This window comes from Tetrao urogallus (genome assembly GCF_951394365.1).
Source record: "Tetrao urogallus genome assembly, chromosome: 1".
In the NCBI taxonomy this organism is placed as follows: domain Eukaryota; kingdom Metazoa; phylum Chordata; class Aves; order Galliformes; family Phasianidae; genus Tetrao; species Tetrao urogallus.
In genome coordinates, this window is record NC_136813.1 from 119,047,832 (window position 1) to 119,071,295 (window position 23,464).

At 39.2% G+C, this 23,464-nt stretch overlaps 1 protein-coding gene across 1 annotated transcript in view; it reads left to right on the forward strand.

Annotated features, from left to right (window-relative positions):
* TSPAN9 (tetraspanin 9) overlaps positions 1-10,241 on the forward strand; it is a gene marked incomplete at both ends in the record, with an annotated part of 64,061 nt that extends 53,820 nt beyond the window's left edge. Inside the window, 6 exons of the mRNA XM_079532531.1 lie at positions 3,731-3,922; positions 5,500-5,574; positions 7,075-7,176; positions 9,046-9,177; positions 9,279-9,362; positions 10,170-10,241. Coding sequence (XP_079388657.1) covers positions 3,731-3,922; positions 5,500-5,574; positions 7,075-7,176; positions 9,046-9,177; positions 9,279-9,362; positions 10,170-10,241 — 657 coding nt within the window. The remainder of the gene's footprint in view (positions 1-3,730; positions 3,923-5,499; positions 5,575-7,074; positions 7,177-9,045; positions 9,178-9,278; positions 9,363-10,169) is intronic.
* Between the last annotated feature and the right edge of the window lie 13,223 nt (positions 10,242-23,464).

The window sequence follows — 23,464 nt, forward strand, 5'->3', positions numbered from 1 at the left end:
AGAATGCTGTTGTCTACTTTCTTTGTACCCAAAATAAATACCACCTCTGGGCGTACCAGTCATTTTCTGAAGGTGTATGTGTTTTTCTACAAAAGCAGCCCAGGATGATAAAAATTCTGAGTTTCTTAGGAAAAACTGAAATTATAGGACAGGGAAATTCTAACTGATTTGCAATTTGACCCGAGGTCTCCTGGTTAAGGTGCTAAAAAACTCTTGAATGTAATTCTAAATAGCTATAGGGTAGTGAGTATTTTAGGCAGTCCACTGTAGTACAAATTGAAGCAATCTAGTATTGCAGTTGTGCTTTTCAATGTAAAGAGTCAGTCATGGGAAGCCTCACATTAGATTTTCAGGGTTTTTTTTTTTGTTGTTGTAAAAATGTTAGATGAAAGACCAAGAAAGATAATGATAATCTTTTGTATGGAAAAATATGTTTAAAATAGGCATTCATAAATCATTGCCTATTGCCATAATTTGTTGGTTTTCTTCTCAGTAGTTGCCATTTAACTAGTTCTATTAAGACTTTAGGGTGAGTGTATCAGGTAGCTTAATAACAGATGATCCAGAGGTATTACAGGTGTGTATACTCTGAAATTAATGAAAGAGCATCTGTACATACTACCTCTTACTTACAGATGCTCTTTTAGTAGGTGTTTGGTTACTTGATTTGTGATTAAAAAAAAAAAAAAAAAAAAAAAAAGTTAGATATAGGGAAATTAAAGCTATTTCTAGGCCTTACTTGAAATATTTAATTTCATTTCTTACATCTGTTAAACTTTCGAGTCATGCATGTGTCAGTAAACCAAACAAATTGCATCTGGGATAAGAAAAGAAAGCAATTAACTTAGTGTGTTTACTTTTGCAGGCGGGTGACCTTTGAGGCTAACATGCATTGTATATAGAGGCTAGCTCAAAGTATATCTCTGTTGAATGCCTACAGAGTACAGTACACAGTGCAATAAATGAAATTCCATTAACAGTCTTGTGGGTTTATTTTCAGCTGAACTTAACTTCCATTTTAATGAACTTTACAAAGACAGACATAAAACTGAATCTGTGACTCAGTAGTGGGCATAGACTGTGCTTTCCTTGGAAGTAGCCTGCAGAATAAACTCCAACTTTATCAGATATTTGAGAATCCATGCATAAGCAAGTTGTTCTAAGTGTCCTTAAATAGGACAAGCATCAACAAATATTAGTTCACAACAGATCAAAAAGTTGGGAATCTAATAATGAATTATAAATCTATAAGAATCCAGGTTTCGTGACTTCTTCTGTGGCAGAGTGCTTCTTCCTAAAGAAAATAATAGTAATCTGAAGTAATTAAGTCTGAATAACAGTTGTGGGATTTTTTTTGTTGTTGTTTGTATTTGGTGTTTTTTGTTGTTTTTGTTTTGCATTGAAAAAATTGCATACAGGAAATATTACATTGATTCAGTGTTGGCATGGAGCGCTGAGTCCTTCAGAGTAGGCTCACTGCATTATACCCAGATGAGTCTAATGGGCAATGGGGTTCATATTCCTTACATATAGTATTTACATACAAGTTTTCTTTCACTGTGTACATATGATCCAGGTTGACAGTGGTTTCCTCAAATAGTGATGCTACTGTGTGACAGTCACAATCTGTGGGAGTTATCTGATCCACAGGTATGTGAATACCACAAGAGTGGGTTCATAGTATTTCATAATAAAAAAAAATTGAGATTTTGTTTCCATGAATTTCTGTAGTATATGTTACTACTAATTACTACTAGTAAGGCAAGTATATATTGAAAGTTGCTACAAAATTACCATAAGTAAAGCAACTATGTACTTATGATTAGTTAGTTATTTGTGTGCCTGTACATAAGGGTACTCAAACTAGATGCTGGCCCAGACTGCTCACTGTTCAGTCCCATCACATTGTGGAAATCATCTGAGGTAGAAAGCTGTTTTATGAAACCCACAAGACAAGTCATAGAAACTGTTGGTGAATTGAGCTAATTTGCAGAAGTGAAGGCTACCCAGCTAGCTTTAGATATCACTGAATGAGAAAAGTGGTCAATGCTGTACCTGTGTATTGACTTACGAATGCTGACAAATGCCATGTGCTTGCAACAACAGAAGCAGAGCAACTGGCAGAGTTGCAGTGGCAACAGTGCAGAGGCAAGCCTATCTGAGCCACTACACTGTAGAAAGATATAGCTGCCAGAGGAGAGAACCTGGATGTGTAAGTACATCATGTAGATTCTCACATACTCAAGTATTATGCCACAAAAGAACATCAAAGCAACGAGCAGGTGGATCAGGCTGCTAGAATTGGAATGACTCAGGTAGAGTAGGATTGGCAGTGTAAGTTGTTCATAGCTTGCAGAAGGAGGTAAACTAGGTGTAGATCAAGAAAAGAGAAAGCTAATAGAGCAGGAAGACAACAAGGGCATATGGGAAGAGGAAGAGAAGCTCACTTATCTCTTAAGCCAGAATGAAGACAAATTGAGTCAGCAAAGAAAAATCCAGAATCATAAGGATTCACAACAAACAACTTTGAATACTATCATATGTGAGGAGAAATATTTTTATCATTAAAAGGTTTAAACTAAAAGAAGATAGATTTAGATTGACATTAGGAAGAACTTATTTACTTAGAGAGTGGTGAGGTACTGGAAGACATGGTCCAGAGGAGTCACAGATGCCTCATCTCTGGGAGAGTTCATGGCTGTGCTTGATGGGGCCCTGGGCACTCTGATCTAGGGGGTGCAACCTTGTCCACAGCAGGGGCACTGGAGCTCATTGGTTTTTAAAGTCCCTACCAACCTAAGCCATTCTGTGTTTCTCTGAAAAGTAGATTTGGCGCAGAACTATAATACTCCTCTTTAGAATATCGCAGGTTTAATGAAAACACAGCTAACTGTCTACTGATTTCACTGCACAGTGATCACAGATCAGATGGGAAGTTCTGTATCAGCCATTTTAAACAAATATTAAAAAATAGCCAGCTTTCAGTCCCACTGTAGTATATACATCACTCTTGGCCATTCTTCAAGAGACCTGCCATATGACTATGGTAGAGAACTTTATTTCTTTAACCAAATATTGTTAAGAGTGATGAGAAGAAAAGAAAAAAAGTTAATTTTGTGCTTTATTAACTTTGCATTTCCTCTGGGTTCTGCCACTGGCAGAGAGTAGTGGAAGTTGATCCTGTAGATAATGAATCTATAAATCTGATTGTTATTGAATACTGGCAAACAACCGTGATGCTATGAGAACTCATGAAAAAACTTATCCAGACTACTGGGACATTATGACAAATATTTATTGAAATGATAATGTTTTAATTACCTCCATGACTTCTTTGCTTGGCCAGAATGAGGAACTATGAGGCTGGATACTCTGAGAAATTGTAGGTGGTTGCAAAAATATATGTGTTGTGGAATTCTTTCAAATAATGTTTTTGTCCTTTCTACAGAAAAGTTGCGCTGGGTTGTGTTGCTGGGAGATAAATTGGTAGCCCTACTTCATCTGCTGAGTCTTCAAAACTAGAGTCCTTTAAGTGGCTTTTAACTAGATTTATCAGTGTAAATTGCATGCCTAGGTTTAGGTAAAGACATTTAATTTAATTTTGTTTCTGCACCAAGTCAGTGAGAATGTTACTACAAAACAGTAACTGGGAATTTGCTTGAGAAATTCCTTCCTTTCAGAGAGCAGAGGAAGTAATCAATGATTAAACCTTTATTTTATCTCTTTGCAGTTATGTGGCTGTGGGCTCCTGGGCGTGGGCATCTGGCTGTCAGTATCACAAGGAAACTTCGCTACATTTTCTCCTAGCTTTCCATCACTTTCAGCTGCCAACCTAGTCATTGCCTTTGGTACAGTCATCATGGTGACCGGCTTTCTGGGCTGCCTAGGTGCTATCAAGGAGAATAAGTGCCTACTTTTGAGTGTAAGACATCAATGCTTATTTTTATGAACACTGTTGCTTTGTGATTATTTTATTAAAAAATATTTTCACCAGTGCAAAGCAGTCCTGTGGATCACTAGCATTTCCCTTAACTGCCTGTCTTCCGTAGGATTGCAGTATGACATCCCACAGGTTTGGTCACAGTAAGATCACTGGTGCTTTAGCAAATGCATCCTAGTTACTGTGCATTCTTATGTATTAGATACCAAAGTACATTATTCAGTTACCTCTGAATGAAGTGTAGGGTCAAATACATAGCCCTTCTGAAAATGTTTGTTAGAAGGACTGACTGGAAAATCTTAAGCACAACTGCTTTTGGATTCCAGTCATAATTGCTCATGGCTATTTTCTACTTTGTCTTTAGATAAGACCTGTGTCAGAGATTGGTGGAAAGCATCTGACCTGAAGTCAGGGTCACTGCCTGGCATTACCATTTAAAAAGATATAAAAAAATAATAATCTGGTAATTGGCAGCATTTGTCCAGCAAGGAAGCACAGAGTTTGAAAACCCCTCTTAGAAAGCACACCGTGGATCTCTCTTCTTGCATAAACCCAGGAGGTTTCATCATGATCCTCACCACTCTGAAGGTGAGAGAAGGGCTTCCAAAGAAGACAAGTTCCAATTCAATTGAAGTTTGTGAAACACAGGTTCTGTATTACTAAAGATCATGTTTCATGTGTAAATGTCTCCCTTATATGCTGTTGGGGAGCAGATGAGCAGTATTCCTTATACCACTTCAGAAAATTAAACTGGAGGACGAATATGCGCTTGCTCACTCTCTGCTGTTTTGTTTTGTTGATTTTTTTTGGTATGTTGTACAGCTGGGAAAGGAAATTGAGAATAGTAATGGGGTCTATATTGCTCATTCGCATGAACTACAACACCAACAGAAACTACTTTTCTTTTTAAGAGTGTTTTTATTCTTATAAGGCTCTCAGAAGTCTTTGATACAAATTATTGTGTGTTTCTGACTTTTCAAGTACAGCACATCACCCTCCGTTTCTCCCACTGTGTATATGGGGATGCCATGGCTATGTGGCATACCACTAGTAGCTAGAAGGTTGCTTCTGGATATGAAGAGCAATTAGAAGCCGTTGAAGCTCATACTTGGGCTGCCCCCTGCAGAGAGAGATTTCAACTACAGACAGTTAGAAATAGAAATGCTGAGTCACTTGACTGTTCAAACAGGGAGTCAGATCTAGTTAAAGCCTACCTACAAGGGAATCATTCCTGTGGCACAACACATTTATCTCTGTAGTAACAGGTGACATGTGTTCTGTAGATTGTATGACTGTGTGTACAGCTGAAACTTGGAAACTGATAGTAGAGCAAAATCTAAAATATAGAGATTACTAAACAGCGTGCTTCCTCATTGATGGTAAGACCTACAGGAACTTTAGTGACAAGATAGTATTAACAATTAACATACTTGAACAGTTTGAATTCAATTGCATATTTTCAGCAGTAGAGGAAGGGCTTGGTGGACAAGGCCTATGATCTCCAATTCATAACTGTCTGTTTTGCAAGTGTATATTCACAGTGTTTTTCTTTGTTCTAGTTTTTCATCGTTTTGCTGATAATTCTCCTGGCAGAGCTGATATTACTAATTTTGTTCTTTGTTTATATGGACAAGGTAAGCAAGTATGACAACACAGATTAATTATCTTTACTAGCAAGTAAAACAGGTTCAATTAGCTTTTGTTAGATGAAAGTGTGAAGGTTTTCTCTGCTTTTCAGTTTGGCAGAGATCTTAGCTGTTTTCTGCAAGCTGCTTCTGGGGGAAAAGGAAGGGAGGAAATTATAAGGAGAGCAAGTAGGAGAAAACATGTTTCTCCCTGAAATAAAAACCATGGTCCAAAGCCTTCTGTTTATTCTTATCCTAAAAGTTAAGATACCTATCAACATAGTTATTTGATGTGTCTGCAAAAAGCTGATAATCTTATGGATCTGTGTTCTGGGAGGTTTGGATTTGGTTATCTTCTTAGGGCCAACCCTTCTACAGAACTAGAGGAGCAAGGAAAGAGTCTGGGGAGTAGATGAAGAAGTAGCTTCTCATAAAGCCCATTGTATCCTGCTATGTGGTAATGATTAAGAGAAGCAGGTAACACTGACTGGCTTAGCAGCTCAGTAAGATTGAAAAAATCCTGAGGGAATTGGAGAGATCTGATAAACATAGGACAGAGCCTTATGCTATGAGCATATCCAGATTTATTTTGAAACAGATCTCTTTCCATATTATATCTCTTCTCAGGGTGTCATGATGATGTATGCCACTTTCAGGGAGTTGGGGTGAACTGTTTTTGAATAAAATGTGAAAGAGGAATAAAATAGATCTTACAAAATAGTTGTCCTCAGTGCCTGGATCTATACATAGGCTAACTCTTTCTGTTCTGCCAGCTCACTCCTGAGTTGGCAAGCTGAGTTGGCAAAACTGCAAACTGCTTCCTAGCCTTTTTCCAAACCTTCATTGGATTTGGCTGTCAGAGCCAAGATATATTCCTACTTACATTCAAAATTTCAGGCTTGGACAGAAATTTATATGACAAATAGGACATATGAAACCTCTTGCTAAGCATTCCAACTTCCTCCTTTGAAGCAAGAACACTTTCGAAAACTTTAAATCCTGCAAGCATGTCCCAACAATGATAATGGCCTTTCTCAATTGATTTCATATTGGCCATTAATTATAGCCTGAACTTGTGCAAGGAACAACTAAGTTTGGGAGATGGAGACTCCGGTTTTAGGATATTAGCAAATTAAACTAGGTTACTGTCATGAGAGGCTGCTGTGATATATTGCCAACATCTGTCTGTGACAAAGTTAACATAACCTCAGCTTATGCTGATTACTTTGGTTAGTTTGGATCAGATAACTGTATGATAGACTCTTACTAGATGGGAAACTGTTTAAATTCTCATGAAAATTAATCCAGGAGTAATTAATCTGTGAGACAGACCTTGCCTTGACAGGTGCTTGAAGAGAACTTATGATAGTATTGGAGATAAGAGAGATTTTTCTGCCTGTGTTAATTTTGTGATGTGACAAAAGAAATATATTCCATATTCAGGTCTGCAGAATTTGGTCTTTTCCTACAAATAGCAGTGCACTCACATTCAGTATTTGTATGATGCAGGTCAGTGAGAGCGCAAAGAAGGATTTGAAGGAAGGTATGAAGCTGTACAATTCAGAAAATAACGTTGGGCTGAAAAATGCATGGAATATCATTCAAGCAGAGGTAACTCATTTTCTCATTAGAAGAAAATAGCAATTTGGCTACAAAGGTTGCCACAGTCTGTTAACTGTAGAATCTCTTTTCAATTTAAAAGATGGCTAATACAGGCTTTTGTTTCGGGTCTTGCACTCAAATATCCGGAAAGTACTCTGAAACTCAGAATCAAGAAATACTTTGTAATATGAAAGCTGCTTACCTCTATCTGAGAACTGTGTTTGTCATGTGAAAGTATAGTCTGTAACAGAGGAAAAGTAGCAAAGCCTTCATATATAGAACAGGACTTGCAGGCAAATGCAAATTACCACATTTTGGCATTTGGGCATTTGTCTCTGGGACAAAAATGCTAACATACCTTGGATATAGGATTGGTTTTTTTTAATGTCATAAAGTATTTGCTTTTAGTTATCACTAGGCACAAAAAAAGCCCTTGAAAAACAGTTGTTTAGAGGATGTAAAGAAGTAGTCAGCCCCACCTCAGTGCCTGGTATGATTATGGGAGAGATCCTGAAACAGATATTCTTGGAAGCTATACTGAAACATACAGAAAGCAAGGAGGTGGTTAGAGACAGCCAGCATGGCTTCACCAAGGGCAAATCGTGCCTGATGCAGCTAGTGGCCTTCTCTGAAGGAGTTATTGCATCGGTGGACAAGGAAGGGCTACTGATGTCATCAACTTGGATTTCTGTAAGGCCTTTGATACACTCCCCTACAATACTCTTACAACTAAATTGGAAGCTATGGGTCTGATAGATGGGCTGTTAGATGGCTAAGGAATTGGCTAGATGGCTGCATTCAAAGAGTCATAGTCAATGGCTCCACATCCAAACGGAAAGCAGTAATGAGTGGTGCCTCTCAAAGATCTCTGCTGGGACCAATACTACTGTACATCTTCATCACTGACATAGGCAGTGGGATTGAATGCACCCTCAACAAGTTTGTGGATGACACCAAGCTGAGGGGTGCAACTAACACTTCAAAGGAAAGGGATTTCATCCAGAGGGACTTTGGCAGGCTTGATGATTGGGCCCTTGTGAACCTCTTTAAGTTCAATGAGGCCAAGGTCCTGCACTTAGGTTGAGACAATCCCTGATATCAGCACTGACTTTAATGAATTGATGGAGTGCAGCCCTCCCAAGAAGGACTTTGGGATACTGATGGATGAAAAATTGGAAATAAGATGGCAATGTGCACTTGCAGCCCAGAAAACTAGTTGTATCCTGGATGCTTCAAAAGAAGCATGGCCAAGAAGTTGAAAGCGATTATTCTCTCTCTCTCTGCTCTTGCGAGACCTCAGCCTGGAGTTCTGCATCTCCAGTTCAAGAAATGCAGGGATATGTTACATCAGATCCAAAGGAGGGCCACAAAAAATGATCAGAGGCTGAAACTTCTGTCCTACAAAGAAAAGTTGAGTGAATTAGGGTTTTTTTAAGCCTGGAACAGAGAAGGCATCAAGGAGACTTTATTACAGCCTTCCAGTGTATAAAGTCAGCTTGTTTGAATGACTGAGAAGAACTTTTCTACTGTACTACCAGGATATGTAGTGATAGAACAAGAGGTAATGGTTTTAAACTGATGGCCAGTAGATTTAGGTTGGATATAAAGAAGAAATTCTTCACTAGAATTTCTGGAGGAAGTTGTCCAGAATAGTAGTGGGTGACTTGCCATTAGAAGTGTTCGAAGTCAGTTTGGATAGGGCTTCAAGCAGTGAAAGATATCCTTGCACTTCACAGGAAATGCGGAAATAGATGACCTTTAAGGGTCCCTTCCAACCCAAATCATTCTATGACACTATGATTCTAGCTGAAAGTTTGCTGTGGTATACCTTTCACAAATTGCATATAGTTAAGGTAATTTATTAATCTTTTGCCATAGATGAAGTGCTGTGGTGTAAATGACTTTACGGATTGGTACCCAGTACTGGGAGAAAACATTGTCCCAGACCGATGCTGTACAGAAAACTCTCAAGACTGTGGACGGAATTCCACTGAATTAGTGTGGAAAACGGTAAGGTCAAGTCTTAGAGAGGGGTGGGAAGGAACAAAATAGAGGGAATGCATATGAAAGAAATACCTTGTAACCTTGAGAATTCGATTTACATCTTACAGGGATGTTATGAGAGAGTTATGACTTGGTTTGATGAGAATAAGCATGTCCTTGGCTCAACTGGGATGTGTATCCTTATAATGCAGGTAATGCTGGTATGATGTGTGTCAACACAGATTTTACTTGCTCTGAACATCCTTGTTTCTGTTACATGAAAAGTGGTCCTCAACTGCTTTGAGTTTGATCATGTTTTCAAAGATGTCAGATTTATTCTATGAGCTTATTTGAGGCTTTATCTTTGTATAGAATGCAGGTCAGTCATCATGCTGACCCTCAAAGAAGACATACTATAGTGGGGTTTCACTTATCTGCATTTTTACTTCAGAGCCTGGGGTTACCAGGTTTAGTATCCGTTTGTTACCTTGTCTCTTAGAGCACTGTACTTTTTTAAATTTGGAAGCAAGTTCTGGAAATTGCCAGAATGAATTAAATAATGGGTATTGAACTGAGGAAGTTAATATGTGCATAAAAAAGGAAATGCAGATGTATCAACATAGTGTAATATTGTTTGGGCACTCCTGTATGACTGCTGTACTTCGTACAGATTGCCAGAACCTGATGTTTTCAGTCACAGGTTTTTGGTTAATCAAGCACAAGATTTTGGATAAAAAAGTGACACAATTATGTTTTTCTGATTTTTTTTTTTTTTTTTTTTGCACATGTGACCAAGACCCCTGAGAGACCTTTTTGCTTTTATCACTGCTTTAACAGATGATACATCTTCAGGCATTGCTGTGTGCCTTTATAATATGCATCCTAGTTTACTGACAGTGCTGATGACTGAGAAAGCTGACTAGTTTAGAATGTCTTTTAAAACTAAAGTTGGACCATGAACACACTGTAGTTTTGGCCATCTTCTTGTACTGAAGCCTTCATTGTTTGCTTTCCTTCAGATTCTTGGCATGGCCTTCTCCATGACACTCTTCCAGCAGATTCACAGGACTGGCAAAAAATATGATGCCTAAAGCCTCTGAAACATTATCACATCAGCCCTTCTGTTTGATCGTAAAAATGAACAAAAGGAGAGACTGCAAAGAGTATCAAGCCAAGCCCTGCTGAGTGAATCCGTCCCACTGTCTGATCTACTTTGTTGTTACTTGTACAGATATTATCACAACTTGTTGTTTGATTCATATTTTTCTCTGTTTCACATTTGCCATTTATTTGCCAAAGAGAGGGGGAAAAGCTCCCGAACACATGGATTTTCTAAACAAAATCATACATCTGTTTCCAAGACTATTCCCTTGATTTAAGAACACGTTTTGCTCTACCAATACATGCTAAATGTGCAAAAGTTATATAAGTTAAACATTAAGGGAGAATTCTTCAAAGTCTTCCATTATGTTTTCAACCCTCATGTTCAATTCACTGGAAGTCTTCTAAAAGCTAGTCTAACTGGGAGTCCTATGAATTGGAGCTTCTTGTACCTGAACTTTTTTGTTATGATAATGATGATTATTAATATTATGATAAATATAGCTTAGAATTTAGTAGCCTGATTTAGAGGTTCTATATAGTATATCTGTTTTTACACATTTATTGTACATCAGTGTAGAAACCACTGTGCAGTCTCCTGAGGATATGTTTTTCAAAGTTGACAGTTGGGGAGGACAGATAAAGAAAATGTTTCTCAAGTTCACTACTTGAGAAACACTCCTCCTACCTCCTACTTAATACTCCTGTGACGCTAAATTTCAGTGTCTTTACCCAGCCAAAGCAGACTGTGACACTGTAATTGGTGCTCCTTGTTAGACTGTTTTGATGTTATGCTACTTTGAAATCTAAAAGTAATGGCTAAGTGAGTAATTCTCCCTGGCATAAAGGAGAAAGGTTGCAGTCTGGCCTGCTGGTCACTTGGCAGCAGGTTTCACAGACTGTATTGTCTGTTTCAAAAAATTTGCATAAAGCATGGTGTGCTGCGGGATATTAGAAAGAGGGGTAGCAATTTTGTTACAATTTTGTCATGCTATGCCTTTCAGTGAAGTGGTTCCATCAAAGAGATGACAGCTATCTCTCTGAGCTGGAAAAGATGTCTCTGGACAGAGAGGAACATGAATTTGATTAAAGAAGAGCAGATTCAGAAAAGGGGCAATTTCCAAAAGAAACTGAGAGAGACTATGCACTGTCACACCTTCAGCACAGAACTGGTTCATGCTGGGAGATTGCCAGATCTACCCAGTGATGTGATCAAGAGTTCACTGAGATGCGATGCATATTTTTTAGCCATATTCTGACTACAAAATTTGAACAAAAATTCTAGTTTGAATGCCATTTTATTGCAAGACAATTCCATTTACTTTTTTTTTTTTTTTTAAAAGAAATCTCTCCTAAGTTTTACAGTTTTGTGAAGGAAGAAGAAAAGGCCATTAGAGCATGTTGTGTTTTAGCTCCAGTCAGGGCTTAACTAAGCTCTGAAAGGAATTCTACTTTATATTAATTCAGCTTATATTAACTGGCAGTTAGAGGGGATCTTTGTAAGTTACCTCATCCAGTGTCACTCTCAAAAGAGAGCTGTGATCTATGTGAGATGGAATTCACTATGATGTTATTAGACTGAATAACAGAAACTGCTAAGGATGGAGATTTTATGCCTCTGTGGTATCCCATTCAGAGCCGTGCCATGTCAAACTACTCCTGTGGTAAATACATTTCTCCTAATGTCCAGTCTGAATATTTATGTTTTAAACTCTGAAAATACGTTGGTTTCGTTGTATAATTCAGCCAATCTTTTCATGATGAGCTGAAATAACAATTGGGCCGCTTCCTATCTGGAAAGTATGAGTACCCTGTTTTATCTTCCTAGTAGGTTCTGTTTGCATTTGTAAATCAGACAGCAATAGCATTTTGTGTGGACTCTCTCACTTTTTGATGTTCCTTTGAGATCAGTATGATGGAAAGAGTGTGAATGCATGGGACAAGAGAGATGAATTTGTATTTTGGGTATTACAGTGATAAGGGCCGTTACTAATCTTAAAGAATGGCCCTTGTCCACATCAGCATGATGTCTGAAGTTTCATAAATCTCTTGTTGCCTACTGAAGAACACTGTATGGGCTCAGCTATTTAATTTGCATTGCCTTTGAAATCCAGGGAAGGAGTAGAAGGGAAGCACAGTAACTGAATCCAGTTTTAATTCCATTTCTAACAAAAATTGGGACCAAGAACATCTGAGCCTCATTGGAGATGTTGCTCATCAAAGAAGGGGCTCTGATGCCCAGTATACTTGCTGCTACATGTAAGACCATATACAAAATACCGTATACAAAATTACTAAAATGTGTTGCTATTTCTACAAGAAAGACAGAACAATTTTCATCTAATGACTCTATTACATTCTCCCTTTGGTCAGAGGTGCTTTGCTTTTTTTAATTTTCTTTGGGGTTTGAGAAGAATAAGATGCATCACATCACATCTGTCCTCTTGGGTTGCACAGTGGTACGTGCTACAACTTAAATTTCAATCTACATACAGCTTTTATACAAAAAAAAATAAAAAAATAAAAAAAAAATAGTGAAAATAATAGGAAAGTAAAAAAAAAAAAAATTTAAAGTTCATCAGTAAAACAGAGAAGAAATGCATAGTTGCAGATTTGACTATTTTGCCTTCCATCTAAACTTTTTTTAGAATGCTTCATTCCATTTCACAATCTAATAGTAAATACAATAGATCTTAATCTGAAGATTACTTTTATCATTCTAAACACAATATTAATTGAGGTAGTTACACAAGCTTTGTGTATTCATCTCTGTGAAGCCACTCTACAGTAAGGTAGTCGAGAGCAGGGCTGGTTTGTGTCTCTAGCTGACACACTGATGTGGGAGAAGACAGACATCCTGAAAGGAGAAGAAAAGTAATGCCATTTTCTAGGCAACAGAAACAGCTTGGAAACTGTGAGGCTGCATCAGTAAGTTTGTCATGGAAAGCACTGTCTCGTAACTGTTTGGTCTCGTGTATATATGCACTTTTCTTGCTTATGCTGATGGGTGGCTTTCTCTGCGTTTTCCCCAAACATCATTTTAGTTATTTAGCTGCAAATTTTTAGCATGTTTTTAAATTTAAAAAAGTGATAATTCAGTAAAGATATATTTAGTATACACAAATATTGATTTGTATCGATACATACCTCTCTGCATCGTGTTTTCTTGAAAGCAGAGTTCAAGTGTGTGAAAATGCTGTTTCTTTGAATATTTCTTCAGATTGTAGTGTATCTGCTGTCTCACTGTGCTTTATGTTTGGAAGCTGCATCAGCGCTTAGCAGAGACATATTGGGAAAACTGCTTGAAAACTGTGGAAGCAGTGAATTATGTTCCCTCTTGGTGGTACCAAGGTTTTTAGTTATAGGTATAGGAATTGCAGGTGGAGAGAACTGAAAAGAGCACACTCTCTGCACATAGCATGTGAGATGTTACCAACAATGGCATAAATTTATCAATGATAACAGATTAGTTGTGTATTCTGTGCATTGAGTTCTTGGACTATGGTCAAGTTATGCCAACCCTTTTACAACTCTCCTGTGTCCCTCCCCACTGTCTCCATTACTATTAATATACATGGACTACAAACATACACAGAAGTGCAAGCAGAAGACAGCAGAATTGCTCCTCATGGTCTTTTTTGGGCAGTATGTTGGTCAAGTATAGAGAAGACAAGAAAGAAAAGGGTATTTTCCTAGCTGATATTTTTTGGGAGCAGCATGGAATAGGGCACACATTCTGATGTAACTTACTTTTATAGGGTTGAACAGCTTCATCCTGTAGCCTACGTGGGGAAACATGGAGATGTTTGCCTGCAGACTAGCCAGCCGTCTGTTGTGCAGTAGATAGTAGACACAAAGACACAAACAACATACCATTCCCACCAGGTGATGTTTGCACCAGTGTTTCTTCTATGCAATACCTTTTTTGCCTTTATATAAAAGTTTTTCTAATAGGATGGTACACAAATAAAGGATATTTTAAAAGGTGCTTCTTGGAGCTCATTTCTTTCCCACCCTCTTTATCACTAAAAAAATACCTAAAAGATGACTCACAGAGATCCATTCCTACTTAAATGTCGCTGAGATTCCACAGGAGTTGCTTGAATGGGTTGGTAAACAGTGAGCCATTTGGGCAGGACAGAAGAAGGATGTGGCTGAGATAAAGGGCTAAAGCCAGAGAATATGTGCACAGATATGGAGATGTATTAAGTCAGAAGGATAGGACTAGAATTTGAAGCCACTTAGGAACAAAGAGGGAGTGGATAGTTCAGAGTATCTAGTGTTGAGTGAATGGAAGCTAGTAGCATATGAACTCTGAAAGTATTGTGTCTTGCAATCCAAAGGATTGCGATTCGAAGGAAACTGGAACTTCCATACTGTTTAGTTTGTGAGTTGAGTGTGAATCAAAGAAATAGACGTGTAGAAACTTAACAGCAAAGTTTTGTTACTGCTAAGTCAGGTATTCTTTATCAGTGGCACCAGAAAGCGCTGGGGATATTTCCAACATAAGCACTTCAAAGATTACATGTTCATCACATGATCAGAGTTCATTATATTTCCACAGATGGTACATATTCATGAATTACACATGAGACAATTAACATATACATGCTCAGACAGTGATTCATGAGGTTTCCGGTCTTCTATTCCATGGTATCTTCTACCATCTATTGTCCTTTTAGCATCATGACAGTCCAGCCAACAGTCTTGTACTTCATCCAGTGATCTTCCTTGCTTGTCCTCTAGATGAACTTTTTTCATCGACGCACCAAAATAGTGGCATTTGTTCACTCTGCACTCAGCCATTATTTCTGGACATCTGCTCATCCTTGGATAGAGATAAGTTTGGCAACCCGTTTGTTTATTTGTTTGTTTGTTTGTTTACTGGGGTGTTAACCTGCCCTTTAGTGATGTATACTGGGGTGCAGAAGGTAAGGAGGATAGTGAGGAGTACTTGATGCCTGCCTGTTGCATCCCAACCTAATCCCAGAGTGACACAATTTGGCCTTGTGTGGAGGTCTCTGCTTTCATTATTGTGTTTCTTTTGCCAAGGGTCTCTTATTAAAACAGAAGAACCTTACAGCATGCTTTCTAGTCTATAATGTTACATCCACACTGTTTGCAACATCTAAAAGCTATTACAGTAATGCAAGAATTAATCACATAATACAGCAATTCAACAACTATATTTTTAAAATATGCTACTAAAATATATGGTATTTCTACTTTTTTCATATCAGCTATTTCTAAAAACAAGTAACAAATTACGTTGTGCCCTACTTCAAATCAAGTGGAAGAAGGCTGGAGCTGGAAGTTTTACTATAAGCTAGGGTTGGGGAAAGTATGTGAAGTGAGAGTTGTGGGGCCTAGAATTGGAGAGTCAGTCAGAGTGAGAAAACTAAAACTTTGACAGAGAGAAGAGGAATGGGTATGGAAGCCATATATGCTAAGAGGAGGATAAATGGAATTTGAAGTTGAAAAGTATGTTGGGAGTGTGAGCTCTGGAGGCAAGAGTATGCCTAGACAAGCAGAGAAAAGATTGTCATTGGAAAGTGCACATTCTGAGGGAAAAAGAGACAAGAGGTACAAAACATTTTAAGATAATAGGAAGAAGACTAAAGCAAGAGGTTATCTGTATTGAGCGAGACAATGATACTGTGATTACATTCATTCCACTAGTGACAACAGTCTTCAGAGAAAAAATGTCTTTGCAGCTTTCACTTGTTTTTAGCAGCCCCTTCCCAACCCCACTCTAGCTGTAGCCTCTCAGCCCTAACCAGAATCCAAACTGACCCATAGTCCAAAGACTCCAATCCATGACTCAAATAGATGGATTTTAATTACAGACTGCATTACCTTTTTCAGTGCCTTACTTTTCCCACTGCACATGCAGCGCTCTATATTCTCTTAAACTTTAAGTATCTTATAGGTTAAGACCCTCTTTTTCAAGATCCTCAGTCTTCCTTCATTGGCTGGCCCTTTTCAGTACCACTGTAATATGCTTTTGTGCTTTTCTCTGATTGTCATCATTTACCATAACCTGTAGGTTCTTACAGGACCTCACTTGTGCCAGAAAATTATTTTTCCTGAGAGAAATTTTATTTGTAGCTGATGCTTTTGTTTTGGTAATCCTATTTCAGTCACAGTTGTCATCCAAAATCCAGGAAAAAAAACTCTAACTCTAGTGTGGTGTTAGAAAGTGGTATTCCTTTATTCCTCATGATATGTATCAGGCAACTTGACAAACAAGCACAGAGTTCAGGTTCTACATTTAAACAGTTGAGACATACATATAAAGTATATTGGCATACATATTCATTCTTTTCCAAGAACTCATTTATATATGCTAATATCCCACTCAGTAGTGTCTTGGGTGATCATATGCCCACTTACTTTATTTTTCCATCATCAGCGTCATCGCTTATGGCTGACCTTTAGCTGTTTTCCCCCAATTTGGCAAATTTCCATTGCTTGTTAGGCTAGAACAGGCAACTTCCAAAACAGTTTATGTGAAATCTGAGGAAGACATCCCTTTGCACCTGTTGGGTGCAAAAGATAAAAGTAGTTTATTATGACTCCAGAGCTTCTTGTGAAGCAAAATTGTTGAGGAAGATAAGACTGTTCACAGAGATTGAGAAAAGAAAACAAGGTTGTTCACACACCAAGCAGAATTGAAATTGAAAGTTTTACAACTAAGGCTCATGGATTCCTTTTGTTAAACTAATATATTGGTCCTTGAATTAATATACTCTCCCCTATTGCTAAACCAGCCTATATCACAGTAGAGGTGTGACTTTCAACTCTAACCTAACTCCACAGACTCCATATTATGAGAGAATTCTTCTGCAGTCCTGACATTCCTTTGGCAGGCTCTTTCCAGCCCCACTCCAATTTCAGTGGTGTACTCAACCATAATCCAACCATAGTCCAAAGGACCTTACTTTTCACAAGTATTACTGAGAAAATATTTTTTTTCTGCAGCCATCACTTTTCTTCAGCAATTCCTTTCCAACCACATGACAAATGTAGCATTTGTAACGCATTTTTCTCTCAGTCTTAGCCCTGTGTGGAACTATGGTCCTGGGTCTATATGGTCCTGGAACTATATTCCTCCTTTCACAGGCTCCTCAGAAGCAAATATTAGAATGCTTACTATTTTTGGCAGCCCTACTTCAACTGTATGCTTTCTCTGCCCTCACTCTAAACTTTGTGATTCTAACATGTGATTTTGTGATTTGTGAGATGAAATTAAGTCATTTATGGAACCAAAGGGAAACTTGTGCCTCAACTTGAAGATCGCAGAATCATAGAACAGCTTGGATTGGAAGGGACCCCAAGGATCATCAAGTTCCAATCCCTCTGTCACAGGCAGAGCCACCAACCTCCAGATCTTGTACTAGACCAGGTTGCCCACAGCCCCATCCAACTGTGTCTTGAACACCTCCAAGGATGGAGCATCCGCAGCCTCTCTTGTTCCAGCACCTAACCATTCTCTGTGAAGAACTTCTCCCTGATATCCAATCTATGCCTTCCTTTCTTGAGGTTAAAACCAATCTGCCTCGTTCTATCACTATCTTCCCAAGTAAAAAATTGATTCCCCTCCTTTTTATAATCCCCTTTTAAATACTGGAAGGGTGCAATAAGATCTCCTTGCAGCCTTCTCTTCTGCAGACTGAACAAGCCCAGCTCCCTCAAGCCTGTCTTTGTAGGGAATAAGTGAAGTGCTCCACCCCTCTGATAATCTTTGTGGCTCTCCTCTGGACCCTCTCCAACAGCTCCATGTCTTTCCTGTATCCCCTGATCTGGACAGAATACTCCAGATGGAGTCTCATGGGGGAAGAGTAGAGAGGGACAATCACCTGTCCCTGCTGGCCACCCCTCTTCTGATGGAGCCCAGGATACCATTGGCCTTCTGAGCTGCAAGAGCGCACTGCTGGGTCATGTTCAGTTTTTCATCCACCAGGACTCCCCGGTCATTCTCCACAGGGCTTTTCTCAAGGAGTTATTCTCCCAGCTTGCATACGTATCTGGGATTACTCCTACTCAAGTGCAATACCTTGCACTTTGCTATATTGAACTTCATTAGATTCACATGGACCCATTTCTCAAGTTTGTTGAGGTCCCTCTAGATGGTGCCCCTTCCTTCTAATCTATCAACTGCACCACTCAGCGTAGTGTTATTGGCAAACTTGCTGAGGGTGCACTTGAGCTGGTCATCAATGTCACTGATGAAGATGTTGAAGAGCACTGGTCCCAGGATAGGCTCCTGGGGACACTGCTTCTCAACAGCATCCACCCGGACATAGTGACATTCAACCCAAACCTCTGTCTATGGCCTTCTAACCAATTCCTTATCCACCGAATAGCCCACCCCTCTAATCCATATCTCTCCAATTTACAGATAAGGATGTGGTGTCATATTAAAGACCATGTTAAAGGCCTTTCACAAATCCAAGTAGATGACACTGGTCATCTTCCATCGTCCACTGGTGTCATGACTCCGTCATAGAAGTCCACCAGTTTGGTCAGGCATGATCTTGTCTCGGTAAAGCCATGCTGGTTATCTTGGATCACCTGCTCATCTCCCACATGCCCTAACATGTTTTCTAGGATGATCTGTTCCATCATCTTCTCAGGCAAAGTGGTGAGGCTCACTGGCCTGTAGTTCCCCAGGTCCTCTTTCCTCTTTTCTTGTAAATGGTAGTTATGTTTCCTTTTTACCAGTCCCTGGGGACTTCATCCAACAGCCATGACTTTTCAAATACGGTGGAGAGCGGCTCAGCAACCACATCAGCCATCTACTTTGGATTCCTGGTTTGCATGTCATTCAGTCTCATTGAGCTGTATACATTCAGTCTCATGAGGTGTTCTTGGACTTGTTCTGCCTTTACAGTGGGGGAATTTACTCCCCAGTTCCCACCTAGAGGCCCAGGGATGCAAGCTTCAGGGATGTGAGAAATATGAGAATAGGTCTTCACTGGCAGCCAGGATTCTTGTATTTCTCACATTCCTGAAGCTCGCATCCCTGGGCCTCTAGGTGGGAACTGGGGGAGTAAATGGCTCACAGATTTAGAACTTTTGGTGGATTTAACTGATCATCTAAATGAACTAAACATGCATCTTCAAGGTGAAAATCAACTTACTGTGCTATGTTTCAAACTATAGCAGTGTTCAAAATAAATTTTGGAAAGCTCAAGTTAAGTCATATAATTTCATATATTTTGATGCATTAGCTATAGATTGTCCTGGGAACATCCCTCATTTCATAATCATGTTTTATTCATGTCATTTATTGATGTGATGCTATCCACCATCCCTGGATCTGTTTAAAAACCATTTGGATGTGGTGCTCAGGGACATGACTTTGTGGAGGGCTGTTAGAGTTAGGGTATTATGGTTAGGTTGTGGTTGGACTCAATGATCTTCAAAGTCTTTTCCAACCAGACATTAATGCATAAATTTCACAAAAACAAGGTAAAATATCCCACGAATTTTATGTTTTTGTTGCTCCTTTTCACATTTTAATAAAAATATATTTAAAATAGGTTTTACAACTTATCTACATTAATTATATTTTGTATGCATCCCAAAGCAATTCCTCTTCACTCATTTTGGCTGAGGCAAGCCAAGAGGTTGGACACCATGCTGTAGTCAGAGTTGCCCCAGGCAATATCATTGGTATCCACATGGAAGAAATAGCAGGGAGTAAGAATCACAAAGCTGGACATACTCTCACAACAACGTCCCACATCCAAACAGCAATCTTCTCTAGATGATAAGCCAGGTTATCAGATTGGCCTGTCGACTGCAGAAGGAAGTTGCACACTACTGTTACTTACCACTTCTTGCTGGAGATCTTGCATGATTCTCACCCAGATACTTCACATGAAAGCATAACTAGCTCATCATCATTTTTAAGAGAAGCGAACGCTGTAGTTTTAAACTTGTAGGTGGACCCTTCCTCTCAATGCCAGAAGTCAATGCCTTTCATTCTTTGCCTTCCCTAGAAGTTGCACTTACATTCTATTAAGAACAGACTCTACCTGCAGCTAAGGTCCTCAAGCTGGTGCATTTCTGAAAAGATCATGTCTGTCTCTCTCATCCTATCTCATCTTCCTCCAAGAGAATATTCTAATAAAAGAGAAATAGGTGTGAAAGGACTGCAAAGCTCAGCAAATTGTTTTTGAGAACCTCACAATATAGAAAACAATCTGTACGTGTCCCAGAGAATAAAGAGTAGACTCAGAGAGGAGAAAATAATGGAAAGATAGCCAGAAGTCTCATAGAAACCAGAAGAACTGATGAAATACTGAGATAGACAAAGATCACATTATAGTCCCCCAAGTGTTTGCAAAGCCCATACAAAACAATGAAAACAAGCAGAAGTCAACAAAGCAAGAGTCTGAAAGAGGGTCAGAGAAATGAAGTAGTCTAATGGAAAGTAAAAAAGCCTGTAAGTTCCAGAGGGAATAGAATGTTGCAGTGCCAGAAAGGCCAAAGAAATCAACAAGACGAATGACCCACCCAGAGAATACAGAGGAGCCTCAGGTATAATAATAAAGCATCACAGAGATGAAAGGATCTCCAGAGTACCCAAGGGTTTTTAGAGGAAAACAAAACAAAAAAGACATAAAGCTTGGAAGAACCCCAAGAGGAGTATCAAATATACTCTGTAAAAGATTCAGAGAACACAATGTAGCGTCAAAGAGGCAGAAAAATAATTGTAGAAAGGCAAAAAAAGAACCATGGGGAATACAACTCAGACCTTGGAGATGACAAGAAAGCAACAGAGATTCTGAAAGTTCAGTAGCACTAGAGAGAGTACCACTGCAACTGCTAAGAAAGAAGAATATGCAGAGAATAGCCCAGGAGTGGGGAATTAAAAAGTAGGGAGGCTTTCTCCCAGGAGAAAGAAAAGTAGCTGCTGAAAAGCCAAGAATCTTGAAGACAGTCTGGAACAGCCCCAGAAAACCCACATGAGCTTCAGAAAGGTGAGGAAAAAATAAGCTGTAAAAAGACGGGAAGTGCTTCAAAGTCAGCTTAGAAAGGGGAAAAAACAGACTAAAAGCCTTAAAAGGAGCCATAGCAGCTTTAGAGAGGCTAGGAAAGCAGTGAAGAGGTTGAAAGAGTCCAAGAGAATACAGAGTAGCCTTGCAGAGGCTAAGGATCTAGAATAGAGAGTGAAAGAACATCAGTGAAGTCTCAGAAAAGGTAAGAAAATAGCATAAAGCCTGCAAATGTGAAGGATAACAGAGACTAGTCTGAGAAAGATGGAAAAAAATAGCTGCAAAGATATAGCATACAATATCCTTAACAAGGTGAAAAAACATAGCACAAAAATGAAAGAATGCAAGCAGAGCAGAGAGCAGACTCACAGAGACCATGAAAAAACAGAGATTTTAAAAGAACCCTCAAAGAAGAGAATACCATTGGAAGGCAAAGAAAATAGGAGATTAGAAGAACCTAAGCAGTGTATGCTTAGGGCAGAATGGAAACAAACAAATAGCCTCAAACAGCCTCTGAAAGTATGCAGAGGATGTCTTAGTGCGAGAGAGACCTGGGTAGGTTGGTTGAGGCTGTGACGAGCGCAGAAGGAGCCTTTGGCAGAACCTTGAGACAATGACTTCCAGTTTTCTTTGTGGTTAGTCTCTACTTGGAAACTGAACAGGATTTGTCATGTTCTGTGCTTGGACCTGCGTAAGGAGGCCTTGTGTCACCATTTTCCAAATCTCATGTGGGGATCCTTTCCCGCATCATTTCTATAAGACTCTGTACTGCTGTAAACGCATTGCTCAGCCATCACCAGATGGCTCAGGGATAATGCCTCTGCAGTACTGCAAGGACATCACTTTGCCAGGCTGGGAAACAGAGCTGTTCTGGCTCCTTATGTTTATAGACATTGGAACAATGTTTTGTACTCACTAGATATGGATAGTTACTCTTGCTATATTCTGTAGACTAAGCTACTTTCTAGACCCTATAGGAAGGAGAGATCTGGATGATAAGAAACTAAATCTACAGCTTAGTGGATCCAGGAAAGCACTGGTGCACACATGCATATGACAACAGAAAATTTAAAAATCACACACATTTTAAGGTAAAAGGAATCTATGAAAATTAACATTTTTCAAGTTACACCAGGCTGCTTTGGGCCTTAGCCAGTCAAGCGAGGAATAACACCATCAACAAAGAACCTACAACCTCTCTAAGGAACCTGTCCTAGCCTTTGACCACATTAATGATTAAAATAAATATCCTAATAGCTAACTGGAATTTTCCATTATCTGACTTAGTCCAATAGCTCTCATCATTTCATTCTACACATGTGAGAAAAGCCCAGCTCTGTTTTATCCACACTTTCTACTTAGTTAACTGAAGACTGCAAGTGAGATTCCCCCTTTCTTCCTAAGAGCAAATTCAACTCTCATTTTTCCCTGGTATGTCTGTATGAGATAACTGGGACAGCATTGCAGCCCCCAAATTATCTTAAAGGCATGCCATTGGACCCACACCAGTATGTTAGTTTTTTCTTCTGCTGGGAAGCCCAAAACTGGGAACAAGTACTAAAGTTCTAGTAGAAAACCAATAGAGGACAATAAATTATTTCCCTTGTTGCACTGTCTACCCTTTTGCTAATATTGGCTTGTTCATCAATAAGATATACTGCTGAGTCACATTCAACTCTAAAAAGATTTCTGATGTTGTTTTCTGTAAAGATGCTTTTTTTCAGATTGGCCCCCAGTCTGTACTGTAGGATGGGGTTATCCCACCCCAGCCTCAGAATTTCATACATTTGCTCTTACTGAAACTTCCTGTTCTTACAGAAAATTCCTGTTAACCCTTTTCTTCAGTCTGTGAGAGCTCGCTACATGGCAGCCTTCCCCTCCAGTGTATGGACCACCTTCCCCACCCATTTGAAATTGTCCATGAACTTGCTGTGGAGCACTCCATCCCACTGTCCATTGTTAATAAACAATGCTGGCACCAATATTTACCTCCAAATGGAGCCAAGTAGGGGACAGTGAAGAGGTATATAAAGAAGAGGGAAGATGTGCTTGACATGCACAAATTGGTGCCAGAGGGACTCTGGGAAGAGGAATCACACTGATAGCAATCTGAGGTCCCTTGAGTGCAAATGAGGAAACCAAAAGTGTAGGCACCAAAGACAGGATTTGGCTCAGCTACACCAAGAGAAGCTGGGGAAAAGGGGAGA